This window comes from Salarias fasciatus, chromosome 14, assembly GCF_902148845.1.
Source record: "Salarias fasciatus chromosome 14, fSalaFa1.1, whole genome shotgun sequence".
In the NCBI taxonomy this organism is placed as follows: Eukaryota; Metazoa; Chordata; class Actinopteri; order Blenniiformes; family Blenniidae; genus Salarias; species Salarias fasciatus.
Window position 1 is genome coordinate 30,014,214 of NC_043758.1, and position 24,250 is coordinate 30,038,463.

The 24,250-nt window shown below is 43.8% G+C and overlaps 1 protein-coding gene across 5 annotated transcripts in view; it reads right to left on the reverse strand.

Annotated features, from left to right (window-relative positions):
• Positions 1 to 293: 293 nt before the first annotated feature.
• stard13b (StAR related lipid transfer domain containing 13b) overlaps positions 294 to 24,250 on the reverse strand; it is a 68,459-nt gene continuing 44,502 nt past the window's right edge. For 3 of the 5 annotated variants that reach the window (XM_030109336.1, XM_030109338.1, XM_030109337.1), the window contains 13 exons: positions 12,623 to 12,694; positions 11,154 to 11,235; positions 7,462 to 7,525; positions 5,095 to 6,458; positions 4,831 to 5,001; positions 4,584 to 4,743; positions 4,302 to 4,500; positions 4,003 to 4,216; positions 3,325 to 3,439; positions 2,999 to 3,220; positions 1,473 to 1,690; positions 1,206 to 1,382; positions 294 to 1,092 (listed from right to left, as the gene is read on the reverse strand). In XM_030109336.1, the coding sequence (XP_029965196.1) occupies positions 975 to 1,092; positions 1,206 to 1,382; positions 1,473 to 1,690; positions 2,999 to 3,220; positions 3,325 to 3,439; positions 4,003 to 4,216; positions 4,302 to 4,500; positions 4,584 to 4,743; positions 4,831 to 5,001; positions 5,095 to 6,458; positions 7,462 to 7,525; positions 11,154 to 11,235; positions 12,623 to 12,694 (3,176 nt within the window). In that variant the 3' untranslated portion in view covers positions 294 to 974. Of the gene's footprint in view, positions 1,093 to 1,205; positions 1,383 to 1,472; positions 1,691 to 2,998; positions 3,221 to 3,324; positions 3,440 to 4,002; positions 4,217 to 4,301; positions 4,501 to 4,583; positions 4,744 to 4,830; positions 5,002 to 5,094; positions 6,459 to 7,461; positions 7,526 to 11,153; positions 11,236 to 12,622; positions 12,695 to 14,701; positions 15,148 to 16,144; positions 16,329 to 24,250 lie in introns of those variants that run through there. The other 2 variants (XM_030109339.1, XM_030109341.1) reach the window with 2 other exon arrangements.

Below are 24,250 nucleotides of genomic sequence, written 5' to 3' on the forward strand. Positions count from 1 at the left end.
AAGTTTAAAACAGAAGTTATTAATTTTGGAAGCTCTGCAGAAACTTTGCTTCTCTCCGTGTGTTGCCCTATTTCACATATCATGTAGTCATTGTTTGTTCAAACACAATTTTTTGTTCAGAAGGAAATTAAAGAAGGAATTAAACTTCTTTTGGAACTGTGGAATTCATTTGGTACTTGGAGAGAACATGCACTTTCTACAGCGAAAGACCACCCAGTCCCTGTCTCGAAGCGTTAACCACACGAACACTGCTCCCATCTGAAGAGATTAACGGTCGGCACATCGAAGCGTTTAACAGTTTTCATTTATTTTATTTAGAAAATGATGTGTTTTGTTCCTGACAGTACCCTAAAGCAGGCATGATCAAGTCAAACCTTAAGTCGCTCCTTTCACAACCAACTGGAGGTTTTTAATAAAATTACACCCATTTCAAAAAGGACAATACTGAAGCAAAGTAAAACCAGCTTACACTTTTGTACCACATGTGTTACAGGAGGGTCGACACCGGGAGACAATCAATATATAGGAAATTAACATACAAATTATTTATCATTTCACATATGTACAGTATATACACCGTTTGCATTTACAGGATATTCACAGGAATATATACAGACACTAAGTGTACATCATAATAATTATAGCTTTAAATCTGAAGTGAATAACACACACAAGCTTCCCAGAAGCATTAAAGAGCTCGAATGTCCTAGACATTGTAGAATGAAGTAACAATAAAACAATATTATTATTATTATTAAAGATAATAAATTTAACATACAGGTTTAGCAACACAAAAGGTAATTAAAATGTCAGAAGACATTGGCAGGATGATTAATTTCCCATTGGATAATTATGCTCAGCACCTATAAGATGTCCCCTTGTGTCATTGTGCAAGTACAGAGGAGCTTAATATTTCCAGACAAGCTGTGCTTCAGTTTGGGGGTCCTGTCTCTGCCTCAGAGGCTCAGACGCTTTCAGATCTTCGTCTCTGGACCGTCTGTGATCAGAGGCTGGAAGGAGTTTCGGATTCGAGCAGCTTCTGCAGCACAGAGGTGGCCAAAAGCTTTGTTGTACCAGTCTGGAGTCCTTCCCCTGGAATCAAACACCACTTTTTAAATGACTATCACAAACACCCGGCAAGAGAAAGAGACAAATATCTGAGAATTAGATGTACTCTCGAGAGAACGGCTGAAAGCAGGACTTACTTCAAGTCTACTCTGCAGATGTGAGTGAGTCTGGACTTTCCTGAGCCGCAGGGCTCCAGCAGGTAGTTGGACTCCAGGATAATCGCTCGGACCCCCCCGATGGGAGAACTGTCCTCGTGCTCTATAGAGACAGACACCAGGGAGCAGGCTCCTTTAGGCAAGTCTGTCCTCCACGACCTGGAAGAAACACACACAAACACACACACACACTCAGACTGTAGCTCAGACAAAATAAGTCAGGTGGTGTTTAGTTTTATCAGCACTGACCTGAGGACCACGAACTCCCTGCTGGGATGGGGGGGCATGCGATTCAGGACGTACTGAAACACCTCCGTCTGCTTGTCCAGAGTCTCACACACTTTCCACTGCAGCAGGTCCATGTCCCACAGGTGGCGCTCTCGCAGCACACGGTTCAGCACCACGGAGGGCGGGGCCTCCACCTCCACGCTCACTCTCCATCGTCTCAGAGGGTTCCCGTCTCCCACCTGGACACACATCGAGTGGTGGCGTAAGTTTTATGAATGTTAAATAATTAAAGATATCAAGTCCAACAGAAAGAGCAACTGTAGAAGCCGATAGCTAAATACCATCACTGAACTCATTGACCCTTCATTCTTTATCGTGTAGTTGGTATTTTAAGCATTTCTTCCTGTTTTTTTCAACCTGTGGTCTGTTCATGACACTGGCAGGACACATGACTGAAAAGTAGTGCTGGACTTTGAGTTTTGCTGTGCTTTTAAAGGATTTGGTAAAATTGCGAAAACATACTTTTTCTTCAACCTTTCTTGAGTACCTAACATGCTGGTTTTACAGCTCTTTGTTTGATTATGACCACTTAGTGTATTTTTCTGATGCATAATTACTGCAGCATTTTTGATCATTAATCAGAATCTAAGAGTGCACAACAGAACGAGTTCTTATTCTCGTGTGAACATGACTCATACCACATTATATGACTTGATGTTAGCACTTAAAGAGGCAGAGAATTTTAAGAAAGCTAGAGAGAAATGTATCAAATATAAAGGGCATGGAAAAGGCAGGTACTGTGGATTTCATTTAAGGTTGTCTTTCAACAGTCACCCAATTTTTCATATAGATGTCAACAACATCACAGAGTTGGGAAAATCAGTTTCACCCTTATATCTTTTATTCTCTTATCTTAACTTTGCCAAATTCCTCCTAAACAGTGAAGAAAAATTCTATTCTGAATGAATGCAATATTAAATACTATTTTTTTTTTTTAAGTTGACTGGAAGAGTAAAGTGTGACAGGAAAATGTGCAAAAGCACTGTTGGTGACCACAGATTGAAGGAAAACCTTCACGGCAATTATAATGTGTTTTTTTTCTGCTAAACTTTACACCAACAGGAACAAAACTCCACAGGACTGCTCCTCTGACCCTGTTATTGATTACTGAGTTTGGTATGCAAGCCAACTCGCCTGACTCGCTGCGAATCGAGGAGATATTGTGAAGAATACATTGAGAAATGGCAGACCACAAAATACAGATGAGCTTAAAAGCAGTTTGGTTTTCATCAGCAGTGCTAAATTGTTTGTTTCCATGAGACATCCCATTAATACAGTAATCCAAGTGACAGGAAGCCCAACCAGTATTTCAAACAAGAAAGAAACATACTTTTTTTTTTAACTAATACTAGAAATATCTCAAACTTTTGACTGGACCTTTGTTTTTCTTATCTGTAAAAATTAATTATTAGAATATACCCTCTCTGTTAGACTACAAACAATCTGATCTTAGGTTATACAAACTGTATATGAACAGAAACACACACCTTCTTATAATAGAGCTCTGTGTTGTCGGAGCTGCTGCACGACACCCAGTATTTGGACTTTTCTCGGGCCTCCTTCAGCAGGTTCTGAAGCCTCCCCTCCATGTGCGTTTGGTACGTTCCGTCGTCGTCCTCCAGCTGCTTGCACAGCTCGTGAATTGTTGGTGCATGCAAGTCAGCCTCGACGTACGAGTTTCGCGATTGACTGACCATCTCATGAGGGATCTGACGGGCGGACGAAAAGATGTGGTAAGACTGGAGGTAAATATTAACAGATTGCGTGTTTCATCCAGGCTTCAATTTCTTTCTTTTTTTTTTTTTTTTAATACCTCAAAGAGGCGATTGCACTCGATGATCATATGTGCGAGTCCTTGTGTTGCTGCTAAGTTTTCGTTCAGATCCTTCTGGTCTGGTCTGCCAGTGGCATACTTCTTCTGCATGGCCCTGGAGATCAGAAGAAAGAAAGAAAAACAGAATGTTTATGAGGGCAGCAGAGTTTTCAGGTCAGCATCCCCATTAAAAGACACCCCTCTTCTTCTCTGCAGGAGCAGCCTTTGATCCCCTGAGCAACAATTTCAACATGGTAAATTAGAGAGCTTTGCTTTGTTAGTACACAGCATGATCTCATAAAACATTAAGCTCTGAAAAGAGTGTCATATCCTTTCAAAAGTGGCCCAAAAAGAGAGTAATCTATCACACCCCGCGTCGGACTGAGAAAACTCTGCAGTCCATTTAATGCCTCGCTTCGAAAACCTTTACATGACAATATTTCACAAGTGAAAATGCATCATTTTTACGTTTCATTTCAATAATGCAATGTTTTGAAAATGGTGTCCGTTTTTACGGGAACGGCAGAAACACTGAAAATGCAGATAGCATGTTGGCCGCTTGTTATGATGGAATCACTCACACATATGCAGCGAACAATACGCTATAAACATTAACAATGGCGCTGACTCTCAACTATAAAACTACCAAGTCCCAGGAGAATATAGGCTTCCAGCTACCTTGGAGACAGATTGTCCCTCTTCAGGATGTTGAGGTGGAAGAGGGAAGGAGCCAGACACACGGCGATGTTCATGGGCGTCATCTGGTTCTCCTCCACGGAGGAAGTGACGTCGCTGAGGAAGCAGAGCAGCGTCTGCAGCACCTCCCGGTTTTCATCCGACATCAGCATGATGGCAGCCTGCACAGCCTGCAGCCTTTGGTCCTTCGGCACATCTGCAACATGTGAAGAAACGACGTTCGTGAACGATTTCCGACGACAGAAGAAGAAGAAGAAGAACTGAGATCTGCTTGTACTTACACTGGTAGATGTGGAGGAAGGTCTCCCCCAGCTTGCTGGTGAGCAGCGGCTCGGGTAAATCCCTGAAGAACTGCTTCACCATGTCGGCCACGTCGTACGCAGACTGATCCTCGTAGTTCACATTGTCAGGAGAACTTTCATTCATCTGCCTCAGAGCTTGGATTCGAGACTTCACCCCTGATTTACGAAACAGTCCCACCTGGAAGCAAAACACAGGCACCAAAGTCGGATCAAAATTTCCAGTTGCACTGTTTACATGTCAGCCGGTCACACTGAACTGACCTGGTCCAGACACTGGCTCCTCAGGTATCGCAGCGCCTGCTGCAGGCCAAGCGGTAAGGGTTGTCCCGAACGCTGCACGTGTACGATGAGCGGCACTCCAAACACATTCTTATCCTTATAATCCGGTACTTTCATTCGCTTCATAAACTTTGGCACAGCCCTGAGGGAGACATGAACAGAACGTCTGTGAAAACCAGTCGCAGTGGCTAAACTGGAGACATTCATACAAATCTTTAGTAAGACTTACCAGGTCCAGCCCTGTTTGTTCGACAAGGAGTACTTTTCCATGATTGCAGTGAGTCGCAGTAAAGAAAACTTCTGTAACAAACTGAGTTGTCCCGCTGACTGGTTTGTAATCTGCAGGGACGCCACTGAGTGACTGAGACGATTGGATATCTGGAAACTGGGCCATCGCAACCTAAAACAGAAAGTACTGCGGTTAAGTCCGAAGATAAAATTTATACAAAGCCGGTCATTCTCCAGTATTTGATTATTGAATTCAGCTCCTCACCTGTTGGGTCTTGTGAGTGAAGCGCCGACTCCTGAGTCCCTCCGTTCCCTGAGCCTGGTGGATTCGGTCTCAGCCAGCGACACTCTGTCCCTGTCCCCGTCACTCGGTGTGGTCTGGCTCTCCGTAACAGAATTCCCCTCGAAGTCCAGCGTGATCTGACTGGACGACTGCAGGCCGCCGGGAGCCTCCTTCTCTCTGTCCACCTGCGCCAGTCCTTCTCCTCCTGGTAACACGTTTTTTGACCAGTGGTCCACGATCTGCTGAAGACCGTTGACATGCAGCAGGATGTCGTCCAGATGAGGGAACAGGTCTTCCTTCTCCAGGTCGATCAGGTCTCCTGTGCTGGCGTACAGATGTGATCCGGGAACGTTGTCGTACACGCTGATGCGGCTTCCTCTGGAGCAGCACTGAGCGGCAGGCCGGCTTTCCTTCTTACAGGAAATGATCGGGGAGTCCAAGTGCATGCTGCCAGTGTGCCAGTTAATGGAGGCTCCATTGGTTGGGGACAGGCTCTCTATGGAGAGCGCTTTTGGGAAGGTTCCAGGCTTGTGGTCTTTGGGAATGTGGACCACCAGGTCTTCATACGAGCAGAATTCATTTCTGCGGTTTTGTTCTGCGACGTTATTTATCTGAGTGCTGGAAAAGATGTCTACGTCCTCTAAATACATGCCGCTGCGCTTGTGGTCGGCTCGGTGGGGTTTGCGCTCTTTCATGCTGGGCGTGCTGACGGTGCTGCCGCTGGAGTGGCTGCTCCCTTCACTGCCGCACTGGGATGGAGGGACTTTGCTGGATGGCGGCTCCGGGGTGCCGCCGTCTCCGTTGATGATCTCTACGCAGCGCAGCGTCTTCAGCGCCTGGGCCTCCTCCTGCAGCACCGGGGAGCTGATGACCACCATCTTCCGGCTCCTTCCCACAGTTCCTCTGGAGCTCAGCGTCTCCATGCGCTTCAGGAAGTCTTTGGCTCGGATCCGGCTCGTCTTGCCGTGCTTCCCCGGCAGGGAGCCGTACTGAGAGAATTCTTTGGGGATGTGAGGCATGGTCACAGACGTGGAGTCTGGCATTGCTGCGGAGTCCGAGCAGGTTCGGTGAGAGCAGTCCGAGTCCTCGGTGCTGAGGGCTCTGTGGCCGCTGCCTCCACTGCTCTCGCTGTGCAGAGAGGAAACCTCCGGCTCGCTCAGGTCCGTCAGAACGCTCTCGCTGCTGGTGGTGGCTCTCAGAGGAACGCCGTCCCCGGAGCTCTGAGCCTCGCAGTGGTTTCCCAGGAGACAGTCGATGTCTTGTAATCTGGACCAACGCCGGCTGCTCCACTCAAAGGTCCATTTGTCACTGATAGCAAACAGGTCTTCTTCATCAGAGTCTTCACTCTGAGGAAAGACGGGTAACGTCAATCACACATTCAGTCACACGACAATTTCTTGTGTGATGTCAGTTTGTTAGCTTGTTGCTCTTTTCTATCCCCAACCAAAACAGCAGAAAGTCTGATTAAAGTCTGTTAAAAAGAGCTTTTCTTTTCCACCACCACCTATAATAGGAACGACAATCCCTGGGTTTTCCTCTGTTGAAGCGCCTTGAGACGACAATGTTCTTATTTGTGCTATATAAATAAAATTGCAGTGAAAGATTTTAATTTACAGCAAGCGATAAGCCTAACAAAGATGTCTTATTGTGGGCTGGCAAAGAAAAACCATGCAACTTAAAATAAGCTGAAGCATTGGAACACGTTTTCAGGCTGCCATATGTAACAAAAGGCAATTAAATATAATAAAAATGTCTATCAACATACCAAACAACTAAGAATCTTTGTATAGTTTTTTTTTTTAATTCCACTAACCATTTATCTGTGTTGTCAGCAGAATTATTCAGTGCAACATAAATAACATCACACAGCATCTTTGCCACAGAGTACAGTCGGAGGAAGAAGCTGCAGAATGTGTTTGCTCTGAATTCATAACATTATGCAACAAGCCGGCAGTGAAAATAAGAGAAAATGTCCCCTTTGAGCCGAAGACGTCTCTATAAATAGATGAAGGAAGGAAAGAAATCATTAATATGTGCCAGCAGGCAACATTCCAGCGTGAGAACAAATTACAAGTAATAATAGGCATGAATACAACAATGGTGCGATCTTAAATAACATTGAATGTAGGTTAACAGGACATGGCCGGGCTATATTTGTGTGCTTGCAGGAAGCACATTCAGAACTTAAGGCAAGTCTGCTGAGACAAAGCTGTCTCTTACAATGGCAGTGACTTTTGTCTTCATTTTTTTTTTCCAATGACAATGTGCTGTCTTTTAATCAAGGTATGAAGGTTTGAATCCGCCTTCATGTTGATGATTATTTGTAAGTCTGAAAGAAGCAGTACTTACTTTCTTCTTTGGAAGATTCACGTCAAGTTTCATAGAAGCACACTTGTTCAAAGTGTTAAGTCGCCTTGAAGGAAAGAGAAAAACATTCCAAGGTTAAAAACAAAGAGAAGAAAACCCTGATGGTCTCCTAATGAGAAGACTAGAAATAGATCCCCTTCTGTTTGCTGCTATAAGTGTTAATCTGATCAGCTTCTGTTCTGGATGCACACGCAGGCCCACTGGGACTTTATCCATGTCGTAATATCCTCAATCTAATGAACAGCAGTAATTGGCTGTGGTGGCTCTGTTCTCTCTCTCTTTGGGTTAGATGGAAGTGCTTGTGGCTCTGTGGTCCATCTGCTGTTCGAAGAAAGGTGAAGTTAAGGTCAAGCACATCTAATTACAAACCGATTCACTGGAAAACAACCATCATTACAAGGACGTTAATGCACAGCTGGACCGGTCCAGTGTTTTTTTTTTTTTTGTTTTCTTTTTTAATATATTCAATTCACTCACCCACCCAACCTATTCTAAGTCTAAAAACATGTGTTTGAGGTCGGTTGATGACTTTAATCGAACGTGAGAGACTGTCTCTCTGTTTGCCGAGTGATGGACCGACAAGCTGTGAAGGTTCTACCCTGTCTTCACCAAAAGTCGGCTGGCATCGGCTTCCACCTTAGATGATACAGAAGATGATTAAATATAAACACTGGAAACATTGTTCCGTTTTGCATCTTTCACTGCTTGCCAGCAGATGAAATTGTTTCCAATCCAATTAATTCATAAAATCACGACTGATCATCTGGAGTTTGAATATTCAATTAGTGTCTATTTTTAAACACTTGGCCAATGTGAATAGTAAATCAGAGTTCTGTAGTTTTCCACTAAAATAGCACAGTAAACAGTACATATTTACACACTTGCATCACCTTTCATTGAAATACAATTAGAATTTTATCTTTATGAAAGTCTCAGAAAGTCAAAAATATAAAGAAAGCCCTCAAAGGGATTTATACTAACTCCAATATTTTGCAGACTAAGACAAAGGCACATTTTTGAATTCTCTTGATTTTATAGCTGTAGAGTGATTAAGTGTTTTTCATCCATTGTTTCTGACTGCATGTCATGAATGTGTGAGACGCTGGTAAATCTTGTCTATGAATGGACGCTTATACCTTGAAACCAGCGCAGTGACTCGTGTATATAAACGCAAAGCTATCATATCATAAGCGATCCAGGAGTTATAGTTATGAGAAGTACACAGTACAAATACAGTTGATAACCTCTGGGAAACTGTGAGAAAGATTTATATGATCTGTAATTAGGCTTTGAGGACAGGCGTTGTCATCAGAGTTGACTGGAAATAAACATATATAATGAGTTTAAAAACTCTACATCGGGACAAGATGACGGCATAATGGATGAAATGCTCTTCGGCTCGACTAAGCGTTGGCTACAAACACAAAGAAACAATTTTGTGGTAAGATGATTACAAGCTTTAACAGTTCCACATGCTGCCAACAGTGTTTTTGAACCGATTAGCAGTATTGTTCAGGCTCCGACTCCTCTGGCGCTCAACATGAGAGGGGTTAGTAAAACAAGATGTTCCCATGATTGTTTCTGGAGATAGCAGGACACGACTGAGGGCAGGATTTCGGAGCCGGGAGGCCCTTAAAAAAAAAAGAAGAGCGGTTGCTAAAAGAGGCGCCTGCTTAGTCAGGGATCAGCTGGAGCGCTCACGTGTACGAAATATCTCTATAAAGACACCCGCCGTCTGCGGGGCGGTATTTATTTTTGCACACGAGACCGCGGTGGCGTAACTAACTCTAAAGGCATCCTCATGTTGCCATAGCGATGCCGGGAAGTCATGGACAAAAATCACGTCGGAGGTGGAACTGTCTGCGATTGTTTTCCATTCATCCCTTGGCCACTCTGGAATTTAGATGAGTTGCTTTAGGGCTGTTTGGAGTCACAGTATACCGAACGGCGTGTGAGGCTCCCCTCACACTCCTCCCGCTTCCCTCTTGGGATGGTCGTCAAGGTTACCGTGGTAGCTTAAGTGCTGTTTTCATCCCAGCTTGAAAAAAAAAAAAAACGCACGGGCGGTCTTGCCATGCCGGTGCGTCATGTGGAAACACCAGCGTGCCTGTTAATGTCTTATTAGGGCACTTAGCAAGGAAATACTCCTTCAAGCTGTCATATTAGAGGAGGAGAATTAAAATCTAAATGCAAAGCATTTAAGGAATGACGGTCAGTAAATAGAACAAAGCTGATGAATGGACTGAATAATGCAGTAACAGCATGTGGAAAAGTGACGGACAAATATAGTAAAAATTCAGATAAAATTAATACTGTAGTTGACATCACATGGAAAAGCTGGTCTTGAAGTTAAAACATTTATTAAAAACAGGCAGTGTCTTATGATATAAATATGACTTAGTCAGATTATTAACTATTATTTTACTGTAAGAGGCAATCATAAATATTATCGTGTCAATTTTTGGTAACACTTTACTTGAAGCCCCTCTTTATAACACATTATAAGTAGTTATAAACACTAATACATGATCACAATGCTTTATAACTCACTATACAGCAGTATACAGCATAGGATTAAGGTTAGGGTTAGGGTTAGGGTTAGGGTTAGGGTTTGGTCCTGGCATTGTGATCATCTATGAATGTTTATAACTACAGCTACACATGTTATAATGGCATTATAATGCTTTATGAATGTACTTATAATGTGTTATGCCGGGGGGCTTCAAGTAAAGTGTTACCCAATTTTTTATTAGATAATTTCCTTCAATAAAATGGACATGCAAGATTTTTCTTTTATATTTCATTGCTCTTTTTCATCCTTTTGACAGTTATCGCCACAGCAAGTCACTGAAACCTGCATCGTAAACTTCTTAACTTGTTTCCCTCAGCCTGGATTTAAAGGGATACTTCAACATTTTGGCAAATTGGCCCATTTAGCGCAATTCCTTACTCATTTCGAACAGCATACTTACTGTTTTTGTGAGGGCGAGCTGTTGTTTATTCAGAGGTGAGTCGGGGAAGGTTTTCGGGATGGACACAGTGGAAGTGGGCGGTATTTTTGTTCCCCCTCATCAAACTCATCAAATACAAAATCCAACAACCCCAAAACACTTTGGTGGACACGTTATAATCCGCACATTCACTACGCTATGGAACACCAACAAATAATATTGTAGCGTTACGACACTGAAGCAAATACTGGGAACTACTTTTTCTTTTGAAATCACTACGCCCAGACGCCATGTTTAGTAAGTAGTTCCGTCTTAGCAATCTTCACATAAACAACTTAATCTCGCAATTTTGCATTAATATTTCACAGCGTAGTGAATGTGCGGATTATAACGTGTCCACCAAAGTGTTTTGGGGTTGTTGGATTGTGTATTTGATGAGTTTGACGAGGGGGAACAAAAATACCATTCACTTCCATTGTGTCCGTCCCGAAAACCTTCCCTGACTCACCTCTGAGTAAACAACAGCTCGCCCTCACAAAAAAAGTAAGTACGCTGTTTGAAATGACTAAGGAATTGCGCTAAATGAGCCAATTTGCCAAAATGTTGACGTATCGCTTTAAGCCTGGGTTTACACATGGTACCTTGTGTAGATAGTATAATTAATTAATCTGTGGTTCTGAACACAGCTGACTCTTCAAGTGAAGGGAGTTGAACAGTGTTTACCTGTAGAGAGGCTCCACCAGGTCTTTGTCCAGAAAGTCATGATCTCTTTTCACAGGAGTGATGTCTATGGGGAACTGGGAGTCTGAGGAAGACAATGTCAAACCAAATGTTATTTTTGATGTTTCAGCACTTGATGTTTCAGCATGTTTCAGCACTAACCCTTTATGGGCCCTTCAATCTCATCATGGGGAATTGTACTTTTCCATCCCAAGATACTTCAAGATAAAGTTTCATGAATTCAGATCTCCTGAAGTTTTCAGCTCAGTGTTTCAGGAAGTTACTAAAAATGTCCACTTTCTAAATTAAACAGTAACCCTTTAAAGTGCACACATCATAATACCTGAAAATTTCCAGAATGCTGTTTACGTCAAACACGACCAAAGGATGGGAAACACATGATAGAAAACCAAATATCTATACATCTAAACTGTTGGAGTTTCTGGTCTTCCATTTACACTGATCGGTTTGGATAAAACAGAAGAAAAGTTTCCAAACATGAATTCAAGGGTTAATGTGCACTGTTCATGAACAGGACAAACAGAACGGTATGGAAACACTCAGTCTGTCCACACGTACACTGAAGGCTGGAAGACCATCAAGACTTGTTTTGCACACGATGCTAATGGGAACAGACTGAGTTTGCCCCGACAACAGCCTTCAGACTTGTGCAGGCATTACGTCTTGCTCTGGGTATGGGCTTCCTCTTATGTAATTGAGCAGACTGAATCCAGATCCTCTGAATCCTGCATTCCTCCGCATTCATGTTAACTTTTTATGAAAAACAGAAGCTGCAGTGAGCATTCAGGCTTCAGCAGGACTCAGCCTGTTCTCGAAGGGAGCAGACGCTCATGTTCATTTGAGGCTTTACGATATGATTACAGTCTTTTAGCACAATATTTTTACGGTATAATCCAAACATCTTAGCAGTGTTAATCGTGAACATTATCAGTCTTTTGACAGATCGAAATCAGGCCCCAACACAAAGGGTCTCTGGGAGTAGATCTCTTTTGAGCTCTGATAAAACCAGTTTCTTCCCATGACTTCTGTGTTGGAGCACAGACGACGTGCTTGTCAAGTAATCGGCGCTTGAAAACAGATGAGACTTTAAAAGCAGCCGATGTTCCGCTTGTTTTGTGTTGTTTGGGGGATTCCAATAGAGCCTCTCATCCAGACCAGTTGTGTAAATGAGGCTCAGTATGCAGGCCATGAATACACGGTGTTGTGTACAGTGTTGGGGACGGACCAGATGACACTGTGTACCCTCGTTCACCCGTCATGTCAGAAAGGCTCTCATTCAAGCTGGAACAGCGACTCGTTTCACAACAGGTCCAAAATAAAAAATTGTATTTTTCGGTTTATAATAGACTCCTTTTATTGTTGCGCAACTTCATTAATCTGTATCTTCTAACTAAGCAGCCTCTCCCCCCTCTGATGAGTATATGTGAGAGTTTATTGAGTGCTTTTATTACCTTCAAAGAGCTGAGCATACTGGGGAAATCCTGCTGCCCGCAGCCAGTCACACGCCTCTTTCGCTTCAATCTCTGAAATACAAGAAATTGTGTGCTTTAAGTGGAAAGATCAAAAGAGAAACTTGCCAAGAATACACAGTTTCACTTTCATGTTGACAAATCCAGAAGAGCATCGAGTGAAGCAACAGACTGTGCAGACTTGAGTCTGACTGCGTCTGATGCTGATAATCCAGAAGCATGCACAGAGTGAAGTACGCCATCATGAAAACAACAAACTACAATGATCACTGAGCCGATGCAAGATAAAAGCAGAACGCAACCAAAGTCTTTCTTACAGAGTCAAAGCCAGAGAAAGTCTCTGTGATGAAAGAAGTGACCCCCCGCAGCGGGGCTCACACAGCGGTCTGGCCGAGCCGTCTGCAGGCTTCACGGTCTCCGATGGACAGGAAGCAGGAGGCTGCAGCTCGTCCATTAATGCTAATCGAGTTGGGTGCGGTTTACCGCCTCTGTGAGACATGATGTCTGACACACCGGTGCTACAGCACACAGGCCGCTTCGCATTAGCACAGGAAATATAGTGGGGGTTCACAAATAAACAGAAAGAAAAGGACTGATTATAAGAGGCTGCTAAATAATACTTTTCTAACTGCTGAGCCAAACCTTTCAGTGGTTTTAGTAAGAATAGCAAAACAAAAATGTCCAAATAAAACTGTACTTTAAACGTCACCTTAAAGTCGGACTGAGACAGTCTGAGAATGTATTTGCAAGAAGTGTCAAGTGGAAACGCATCCTTTTCGTGTTTTCATTTCAGAAAAAAAAGTGCGCTTACACAGGAACATTCTGAATAATATTCACATTCACAGGGAATGGCAGAAACTCTGAAAACGATGTAGTTTTCCCTTTGGGCCACTAGTAGGTGCTGTTGGTTGTTTCTGTAATGAAACCACATGAATGCAGAGAACAATAAGCTATCAGCTTTATGGGAGCAAACGGACATTAACATGGACAGACGACCTTGTTGGACTGATGTTACAGGTGAGTCAACGATAAAACTACCAAGTCCCAGGAGAATATGAGCTGGGAGTTATGACACTCTGGAGAACGCAGTTGTTGTTGTTGTTGTCCATCTGCTCGCCAATATGCAGAAGAACTATTTACTATGGCTTTGGTGTGCATGCGCAGTAGCAGCATTTCTGCTGTCCACACGGAAATGGAGCCTGAGCACATTCCAAAAGTTTTCATTTTCAGTGTCTCTGAGTATCACCGTTGTGTAAATGGATACCCAAAACACAACGAAACTTTCTGTTTTCACTTGAAAGCATGCAAATTGGGCCTTAATGTTCATCTGTCTCTACACATTGATGAGGAGCGGTCGGAGTGCAAACCAAACACCAAAACCTGACCCTGATGTGAAATCACATTCAGAAAGACAGTCAACTGTTAGAAAAAAGAGAAAAAGAAGCTGCTGTGTTCTAAAATATCGGAGGTCAAGTTAAGGAGTCTCCATATAATGAGCGAGCATCGCGGAGGCAGCACGATTAGAGATAAATCAATAACACTCCCACTCAGTTACACCACGACAAAGACACTTAAAGATTTAGTCCTGTTACATGCATAGACTGATGAAACAGTGTGTGTGAACATTGTGATAATAAAGAGAAAATTACACTCACATCAAGGCACCAACATGTGCTGAACGCTACAGAAATCTCATGTCTGGTGAAAAAATACTGAAGCAGACAGTGTCTCAGTTTTCATCAAGATGGTCTAAAACTCAGGAAAAATGTGGAATTGACACTGTTTATATGTTATCATGCTATCATTCTGATTGAGATCAAATGGAGCTGAATGTGAACTCCTAACTAATACATAACACTCATACAAGAGTGAAATTAGTTTCAACATATCACCTTGATATCTACAAATTCAAGTCAGTTTTTGCATTTTTTAAAATCACTTTGCAAAAAAAAAAAAAACTACATTGTGGTTCTGAGAATTAGGCATCACAGCATGACGTGGTGATTGAAATGGATTAACGCCTATAAAACTGTAGGAAAAAAAAAAAAAAAACAATCTCACCGCTTCTTCTGATGACCGTCCCTTTGACAATGTCCTCAAACACCTTATTAGTTTAACAAGCTTCACAAGCTCTGAATTATTGCAGCAGCATTACCATCTAATCCGAGAGGGGTTAAGCTGAGCACACAGGCAGAGAAAACAACTCTCCCATCACACATCTGTGGTCTCAGTTCCAGCCCCTGTCTGCGCCTGACACACTGCGAGCGGTAACCTGAACTCAGGTCATTCATCACACAATAGTGCGTAATTACAGCGAATATATCCTCTCGATGAAGATACTGCTATCAGCAGGGTTTGGGTTTGGCTTTTTTTTTTTTTTTTTCCTCCTCTCCTTTCCATAACTGTTGATCCGTGACTCACCCGTGCTGCTGCTGCTTCACTTCTGTGTCACAAATCAATGAAAAAGTGACTTTGGTCTTCAGGCTGACCAGCAACTGAATAAATATTAACAACTCCCCGCGTCCTTGGATGACAAAAAAAAAAAAAAAAAAAAGTCCAGTGTTTACTCCCTGTCTGTAGTTAAGTCAACACGCTGCCAGGAGTCGCTCTGCTCCGTTCCCACCTGTATCAGCGGGGGCTGCAGGCTTTCTACTCAGCCAGGCTTCCCTCCCAGGTGGATAATATCAGGCCTGTATTATTCAACTGCGGCCCATCGAGCGAGCGCTGCCAGGTCCTCCTGTGTCCCACAGCCGCAGGTTGGACCACTGGGAGCAAGTAACATGAGCAAGGAATTCCTCTCTGTTTGGCATTCAGTAACACGATACCGAGACATTCTGTCCTCTCATCCTCTCTCTAAGGAAATCTCTTGTGGATAAAAGGCTGGGCGGGCATCATGCCAAAGAATGAGAACTTGTGTTTGCTCTCCACAACCCGCAGCTTTAAAACTGTGTACAGTATAAAATTACAGTTTCACAAAGAGATGAGACCGAGCGTGGCCGCGACACAATGGTCAAAAGTCGTGTCTGACTGAAGTATCCGTGGCAGGGGCGACTCCTTCGCCTATACAATTCAATTTATGTAACGCTCACAATCAGGAGCGCCGGTTATGCAATTCATCGCACAGATATGACATGTAACAAACTGCTGCAGGAAAAGATACGGCTCACTGGAGAGTCCTCCAGCTCAGCGGTGCCAGAATTATGACAACTTACATTCCACTCCTTCATGAAATATTTACTACTACATGAGTAGACTTTCACATACTTCTTTTTCAGCTTTGTTTTGTCCTGACGTGCATCGGTCTGACAGCAAAGCTTCAAGACTAACAGTAATCCTCCTCTTCTCGCACAACAACAACAACAAAAAAAAAAAGAAGCAGCAGCAGATTGGTTCAATCAAACTTCTCCTGGATCAAAACAATCTTCACTGAAAGACCATTTCCAGAAAATCTTGAATCAGCTCACACTGGAGCTTCTTGCCGGTAACAAATGGCAGAGCACTCACGGGATGTTTTCATCATACAGCCAGACTGCTTCATAGATCCATCAAGACTTAAAGAGCGTCTCCCAGCATGTCAGAGCATCTCCATTCCCACGCTGAGCTGCGCGCCTGCTCCCGCTCCGAACGCAGCCTTCACTCAGAGCTCCGGTCCTCGGCTCAGTCTGGCCCCCTCTTCTCGTTCCATCTACCCCCCAACCACCGTGTCCCAACACTAAAGCTCGCCCTCAATCCACCCCCACGCCTCCACCCCTCCACTCTTCCTCCCCTTCTGCTCCTTGTGCCCGACCCTCCTACCCGGCTCTGCCCACGACAACTCTTTTATACCCCACTCAGCACATTTTTGGCAAAGATCTAAGCTGCAGCCAAACAGCAGAGCCCGCCTGCGACTCTCTGAGTCTTCTTTTTCAAGATGATGAATGCAGCACCGCTTCCAGATATATTCGTCTGATGTACATTAGGTCTGCTTTTACAGTGTTCCGACATGTCCCCACCCCCACCCCCCACCCCAAGACGTGTTAGAGCTGATGTGGGAAACGTTGAAGTTAAACAAACAGCAGAGAGGAGAGTGGCTTTCAGGACTCCAGATGTTGTTCCAGCGGGTCAATGGAATGGAAAAACGTAGGCAGCACAACTCGGGGAAAACCATGACATAAACTGACAGCAATCAGCAGCAGTGAATCACGCTGAGGCACTCGGCTCACAAGACTCACTCAGGCAGCGTCAGAGTGATATAAATGTCTGCTTCACCTCGGCCTCAGCCACTTTGTCTAACATGAAATCAAACAATGGAGGGTTAGTGTGAGCCACGTCGGCTCAGGCACTGGCAAAAGAAAGAATGAATAAATGTTCTTCAGTTGGATAATTGTCCTTCGAAGACAGAAAAAAAAAAGATTTTGTCTTCACAATCATGTAAGAGAAGGTACTTCTCTTGAATAAATTCAGGTTTTCTTTGTAATGACACACTGGCAAGTACATTCAGGCCCAAAGGCCATATTTTCAATGCTCTGATTTAAAGAATTTATGATATTTAACTCCATTTTTAAGGTTTTGTATTAGGATCCACTAATTTGAGGTTTCAGGTGAGGTCTTTCTTATAATTTTTGCGTTTTTGTTTCAGGAAAATGTTATGTTTACATACCGGAATCCTGAAAATGATGCCAGTTTACATGAAATAAACACTGAAAATGATGTATTTATCATGCCAGACCACGAGCTGTCCTCGAACAGGTGTGTTTTCAGTGGCTCTGAGCACCATCGCTGTGTAAACAGACACCTAAAACGCAACGAACTCAGTTTTGCATTTCTATTTGAAATCATTGTCGTGTAAACAGGGCCATAAAGTGACTGAGGTGGATCTGTAGGACAGACTGGTATAAGAGCTTCAAATAAAACAAACCAAAAAAAAAAAAAAAAAAGTCCAAAAATCTAGTCTCAGGAAAATCTGTTTTGGAATAATTGTATTTACTCAATGTCACTAGATGAAGATTAGGATTCTAAATAATCTAAGAAAGTAAAATAACTAGAACTGTCATCATACAAACAGAATCAAGGTAAACTGTATTGAACGGAAAAGACCACAATGAGAAAATGTCCCTCATCAGTCAAACCGAAGAGGACAAAGGGGCCAGATTGGTTGGCTGAATGCATTAATTGGCCAGTTTTATGTACTGTTGTAAAAGGTGAAATGAAAGAAGCTTTGATTTATGAGCAGAGTCTGTCAGTTAAACATGTGGATAAATCACTGTAAATTACCGGGGCTTTCCGCGGTTCTGTGATTACGTAAGGACATCGTATCCATACATAATTTCCTATATGCGCGAGTGGAATTCCAGATGTAGTTTGCGCCTTATGTGCCTGCTTGACTTTGTGCTGTTTCCTCCTCTGAGTTACTGACGCCAGGCCTGGGGGGGAGGAACCTCCAGCACAGCAGAGAGAGAAATGACGTGTGCACAGTACACTTAGGTCACCTTCGTAAAGCCGCACATATCCGACTTTAAAAACACTTTAAAACAAACCGCGCCAACGTCTCAGCAGTGCGTCTGCCCTGTCCGCCCCCACAGGCTGCAGCGTCGCTGGATGAATCAGCCAGACGAGTCAGACTACAACAAGGAATGTCTATATGAACACCTGGAGGAAGACAGACAAAAGCAGCGATAGGGGAAAAAACAAAGATTCCTGGAGAAGGTGTCGTCACGCTCCGAGACATGAAGCGGAGGCCGCTCTTTCCTCCTTTATGGTACTAATTGCACACAGACACCCACTCACTGTGAGCAGTCAGCTCAAGACGAGACAGACGGCCAGGGGAAACACACTGGCCCCTCATCCAGTCTGCCCCAAAACCACATCTGAGGTTTCATGCCCAAAATAGACAAACATTCCTGCCGTCTCACAGTTTGCAATCGCGCATGAGGTAGCAAACAGGAAGAGCAAATAACAATCAGCGATTGCCAAAGGACAGATGTTACAGCCGAGAGACTGAACCATTGTGGGTAAAGTAGGAATAAAAGATCTGTTTTCTATTTGGAAGTCGGGACTTTCAAGTGAAATGCTGGCAATTCACAAGGTGGATTAATACTGCAGTGCCCCGTGTAATTCACCTAATGTCATGGGAACAAAGCCTTCCTATTTCAGAGCGGGCCTTCATTAAACTCAGACTCCAATCTCCTCGACACAATATGACACAGTCATCAGCAAAAGAGGAGGCACAGCTGTCACAACTGTCCTCAAGCCACTGTTTGCATCCCCAATTAACAGACTGTTCCAGCCAGAGTGTCAAGAAAAGAATTATCTATACAGGTGAGTAACAACAAACTGCCTTTGTGGACGAGACGCCGTTCTGGAGGCAGTGATTGGCACATGAGCTGGCGGCTCCACAGGCCGAGTAATTACAGAGGGCCGGCGTTGAATCACCCGGGGACCTCCGGCCCCCTCATTTGATGTGGCAGAGCTCGCAGGGGGACCTGTTATCCCACGAGTCCGCATGGGACGCAGCTTTCAAACGATGGGCTCCGGGGCTTGCGTTGCTAAGACACCGTCGCAGAATTTCCACGAGTACAAATGAGCTAGCAAATCTTGGGCCCACCTTTGGCCCATGTGGTCCACACTGACCCGCAGAGACACCCTTTCATCGGAACGCAGGTTTCCGGTAAGCAAGTGGATAAAGCGGGTCTCAAATGAGACTCGAGCCAGAGAGAAGCCACTGCCAAGGATTAGCATTAGCATTCTGAAGCCATGTAGGGTCAGTCAAGGTTTCGCAAACAATTAATTTAAGAGCCGCCTCATACATCACAGACACACAATTTAAATAGGCAGGGATTCATTGTAATTTGCTTCCCGGTTCTGGAACAGACACGCACTGTTTAAGTATAAACACAGACTGATTTAAGGCACACAGTCATTTCTAAAAGCCCCACCGGTGAAAGATGGACTCTACCTTTCGTTTCAAAACAGTCTCTCACACACACACACACACACACACACACACACACACACACACACACACACACACACACACACACACACACACACACACACACACACACACACACACACACACACACACACACACACACACACACACACACACACACACACACACACACACACACACACACACACACACACACACAGCAAGGGCTTATTGATTCTGAGAGTAAATAACATAACTATGTGAGCCGGGGAGCTGCTGTTGTTGACCATTGCCAAAGCCTGCTGGGTCAAAAGTCATCTGGTCTGTGTTTTTCTCTTGAGGTCCTGTATTGAATTCAAACAAGAGCAGCACAGCTGTGGTAACACTCTCCTTCACCTCTGAAGGACACCCAGAGGGAAAGCTCTTTCATCTTCAGGGGAAACTACCAATCAGCTCGCTCTGTTTCTCTGTCACTCTCGCACCAAAGTCCAGAGTTGCCCGTCACAACTTACGAGCATTTAAAGGTTAGCAAAGGACTGACAAACCCCTCAATCTCATGCAGAATTGCTTAACAGTGATCTTGTAGTAAAAGCTGATTAAATTCCTGCCTTGGAAAAATATTATGACCACGTGTGGAAAATCATGATAAAATGACTTTAGTGTGACTTTGTGCTCCGGGTCACCAAACACTCCGGGAGAGAACAAGGAAAGATTATCAGAGAGTCAAAGACTCATCCTTCCACAAACAGACTTTATGTGAAGGATTTACAACTTATCTTTGACCCTGTAACTGTAAAGCGATAACTCACCGAGAGTGGCTGGGCGTCGCTGCTACAAGACAAATACTGGGGACGTGACGTGTGTGTGTGGCCGAGTGACCCCCGAACGGGCCGCGGCTTCAAAGCTCAAAGCGTTTTCATCCAACTCCTTACAGCGTCTCACATTCACCCGGTTGTGAGAAAATGTTCTGACGACCACATGTTGGTTCCCCGGGGTTGCTCTGCAAATAGCAGAAACCGAGGGAAGTGTCAAGTGTGCTCCAGCTTCACAGTCAGGTGAGCCGCTGCCTCGCACCGCAGGGCTCCGACACCTCAAGCAGACCTTTAAACGTGGAAGAGTTTTCAGTACAAAGAAACTTCTGACCTCAAACACATCGCGGTTTTTTCTACATCCCTCACCTATGGGAGGCTGTGAATGAAGCGGGAGCCGATCTGATGTGATTTCTGTGAAACACATCCAGCAGCGGCGAGATCCACCCGCTAAACACTTCCAGACATTGGACCGCAGCCACATTCCCACGCATGTTAAAGTGTTCTGACAAGCATCTCCGAGGCTTTTATGAAGGTTTTGCTTTCATTGGTGATAAAAACATCAACTTTGGCTTTTACAGATTTCCGTCTTCATTTCATCCTGGCATACCTCGCCGAAGCCCTTTCCTCTGCTTCAGCCGTCCACTGTTGATGTTTGCAGAGTAATCATTGTTCTCTCTGTTTTAGTTACTCCATCAGCACATAAATAACAGAACACACACACACACACACACACACACACACACCCCAGAGGCTTGTTTCAGACCATCAGCAGCTTTCTTCTGTCAAAATGTCTTTACTGCAGCAGTATTTCTTATGTTTGTGTCTCTCATGTAAGTGCAGATGTTAAACAGTCTTCAGGTCCAGTCTGACTTATCTCCACCTCCCGAGTGCTGTCTACTCCCTTCATCACTTCTGCTTCTTCTTCTTCTTCTTCTTCTTCTGCTTTCTCAGCCTGATATGTTTCCACAGCTCCCTCCCTCCCTCACTCCCTCGCTCCTCTGATGCCAGATCCTTCACAGCTGGCTCCTCCAGTTTCCCATGTGGTCATGTATTTAACATCATCTCTCTTTAGTCTTTCAAACAAATCCAACCAGATCTTATACGATTCTATATGCATCCTGAATTAAAGCCCTGCAAGTCTTATTTCATGTAAAGCTCCGGAGGCTGCATTTCCTTGCCGCGTCACGCTGCTTTCTCACTCCTAATATACGGTTGTGTAGCTGTAATTCTTCCATGCCTTTGATAGCTTATATAAACACTGTAATTTGGTTTTCCACCGAAGCCATATAACATAGCTAAAGGGAGACTATGAATTACTGACAACCAGCCAGCCAGCTGACTTACAATTTTGACTTAAACACATTAAAAGATGGACTGGAACACTGTAAAACTGTGTAGCCTAGAGTGTGACACCCACATGAGTCACAGCTTTTCATGCTCTGAGACCTTGTTTACAAGACGTTTTCAAGCGAAAACTCAAAACTTTGATTCCATTTTAGGAGTTAATTTGCATGACAACGATGCTCAGAACCACTAAAAGCGCAACTTTAGGAAAACGGCTGCCAAGGTGAAAGTTTCTGACAATGCTGAAAGTGCAAACGAAAAGAGTGCCGTGTCTCCAGGTCTATGTTCTCCTTGGATTTGGTAGTTTTAGAGCTGAGAGTCACCTGGAAACGCAAACCAACTTGGTCTGTCCATATTAATGTCTGTGTACTTGCCATTTGTTAATGTCTCTGCGTGCATGTGTGTGTGGTGTCATGACAAAAACAAACAGCAGCACTCACTAGTGGCCCAATATAAAAACTACATAGTTTTAAGCATTTCTGTTGCCAAGTAAATAGACATCATTTTCACAATGTTGCCGTTCACTTTTCTGAAATGAAAACACAGAAACAAAGTGCTGTCACCCAAGACTGAGAGCAAAAATGCGATATTGTGAATGTGTAACCACGGGACGAGGAAAACATGCAGAAGGCGCTCCTCTGAAGGTTGGAGCAGATCCCAGAGGGGACCATGTGGGGTTCCCTCCCTCTTTGGGAATGGCCTCAGAGAGTCAGAGGGTAGAGAGGGGGCCAATGTCAGAACAAGGGCCCCCACCGTGAGAAAGGCCTCTCAGGACCTCCACAATAAAGCATGGAGCCATCCCTCGGGATGCTGGTCCTAATTAACAACATCAAAGTGCAGCGGCCAGTCAGACTTCCTGAGGAGCCGTGCGGCGCTCGAGCGGCAGACGGCGAGGAGCGGGAAGGACGGTGACACTGTCTGGATGGAGGTGAGACTGAGCTTAACAAGAATGTCAAGTGATTGTTCAGCTTCATCACAGCAGCATTCAGGGCATCGCCATCTGTCTCACACACACACACACTTATATGAAAAAAAAGACATAAAGCGTAGAACCATTTCTCATGTGTGATCATCAGTGAAGGCTGTGTTCAGACGACCAGTCTCTGTCTGAATGGACTATAAAGTCAGCGGCTGAAAGTCTGTGCCTGTGTGTGTGTGTGTGTGTGTGTGTGTGTGTGTGTGTGTGTGTGTGTGTGTGTGTGTGTGTGTGTGTGTGTGTGTGTGTGTGTGTGTGTGTTGCCTTCACACAGCTGCTGTCATTTTTTCCTTGTAATGTGCATTTTCACCACAGGGGGGAGGCCAAGTGCTGAACTATAAAGTGAGCTTGGAAGGCTGCTCACTGTGATCAAGAGACAAAAACAACCCAATATGATCCATGTAGTGTGCTTCAGAGAAAACAACATCCCATGCCATTTTCACTATATCTATACAAAAAATTCAATTTTATCTAGGTGATGGAAAAGAGGATTCCTGTGGCATAGCAACAGAACAAAACTAAACATAAATCAAGTCTGCCGATGATTTTAATATATGAAGACTACGCTTTCTACAGTATGCACAGTATGAGTGATAAATGCATCCATGAATACACAACGAAATGAAAATGAGAGCAAACAACGTCCAGATATGTTCAATATTATAAGTAAATGCAATGATTGATAGTTAATCCACTCATATTTGCATTTATGAGCAAACAAATTCAGTAGACACAGATCATGCTTCAGCCTGTACCACAGCTCAGAAATAAAATGAATGAGCGAAATAAATCAATTCAACAAGAAATAATTTGACATGTTATATGGATGTTTTTCCTTTTTGTATTTATTTTAAGGATTTCTGATACAATTTTATCTCCTTTAAATTCAGAATTGTTGGATCACTGTCACTATTGGGAGGATCAGTCGATGACATGCAGTGAGCAAAAAGTCCTCAGAAACATAAATCCTACTGAAAAATACAATAAGCAGAAAAATCTAACTGAATTCAGTATAAAGAGTACAGATGCATGCTTACTGCCAGCAGCTCCGGCCAGAGGAGAGTTCTGCAGGGTTCTGCACTCTGTTAATGTGTGACTGTCTGTTTGTGTTACTGTGCAGCTGAGGCATTTCTGAAATCTGCACTTGGTAAATGATTAGCTGGGAACATGTGGCAGCTGTCAGCCCCTCTGAAACACACTGATTCAACACTGGGTGAACAGAAAGCTGGAACCCACAAGAGAGCTTCCTGAATGTCACCTTCATTCATCCAGTCTGCTCTCGGCCTGTTGAATTATTTTCTAGTTTAAATGTGCATTGACGATGCAATCTTGAATGTATTTACTTTTTTTTTTTTTTATATATATATATTCTAAAAGGTGCAGTAGTTAGCTTTGGTCTCACAGTAAGAGCATCCTATTGGAAAAGCACTGGTTTTCTCCAGGTCTTCCAATTTCCTCCCACAGAGAGAGGTTAGAGATTAGAGACTGAAGCTGAGTTGTGTTTTTGGAGGCTGACGATCTGCTGTGTCGACTCCTGAGGGGAGCAAAGCAACAATGAGTTGGATAAT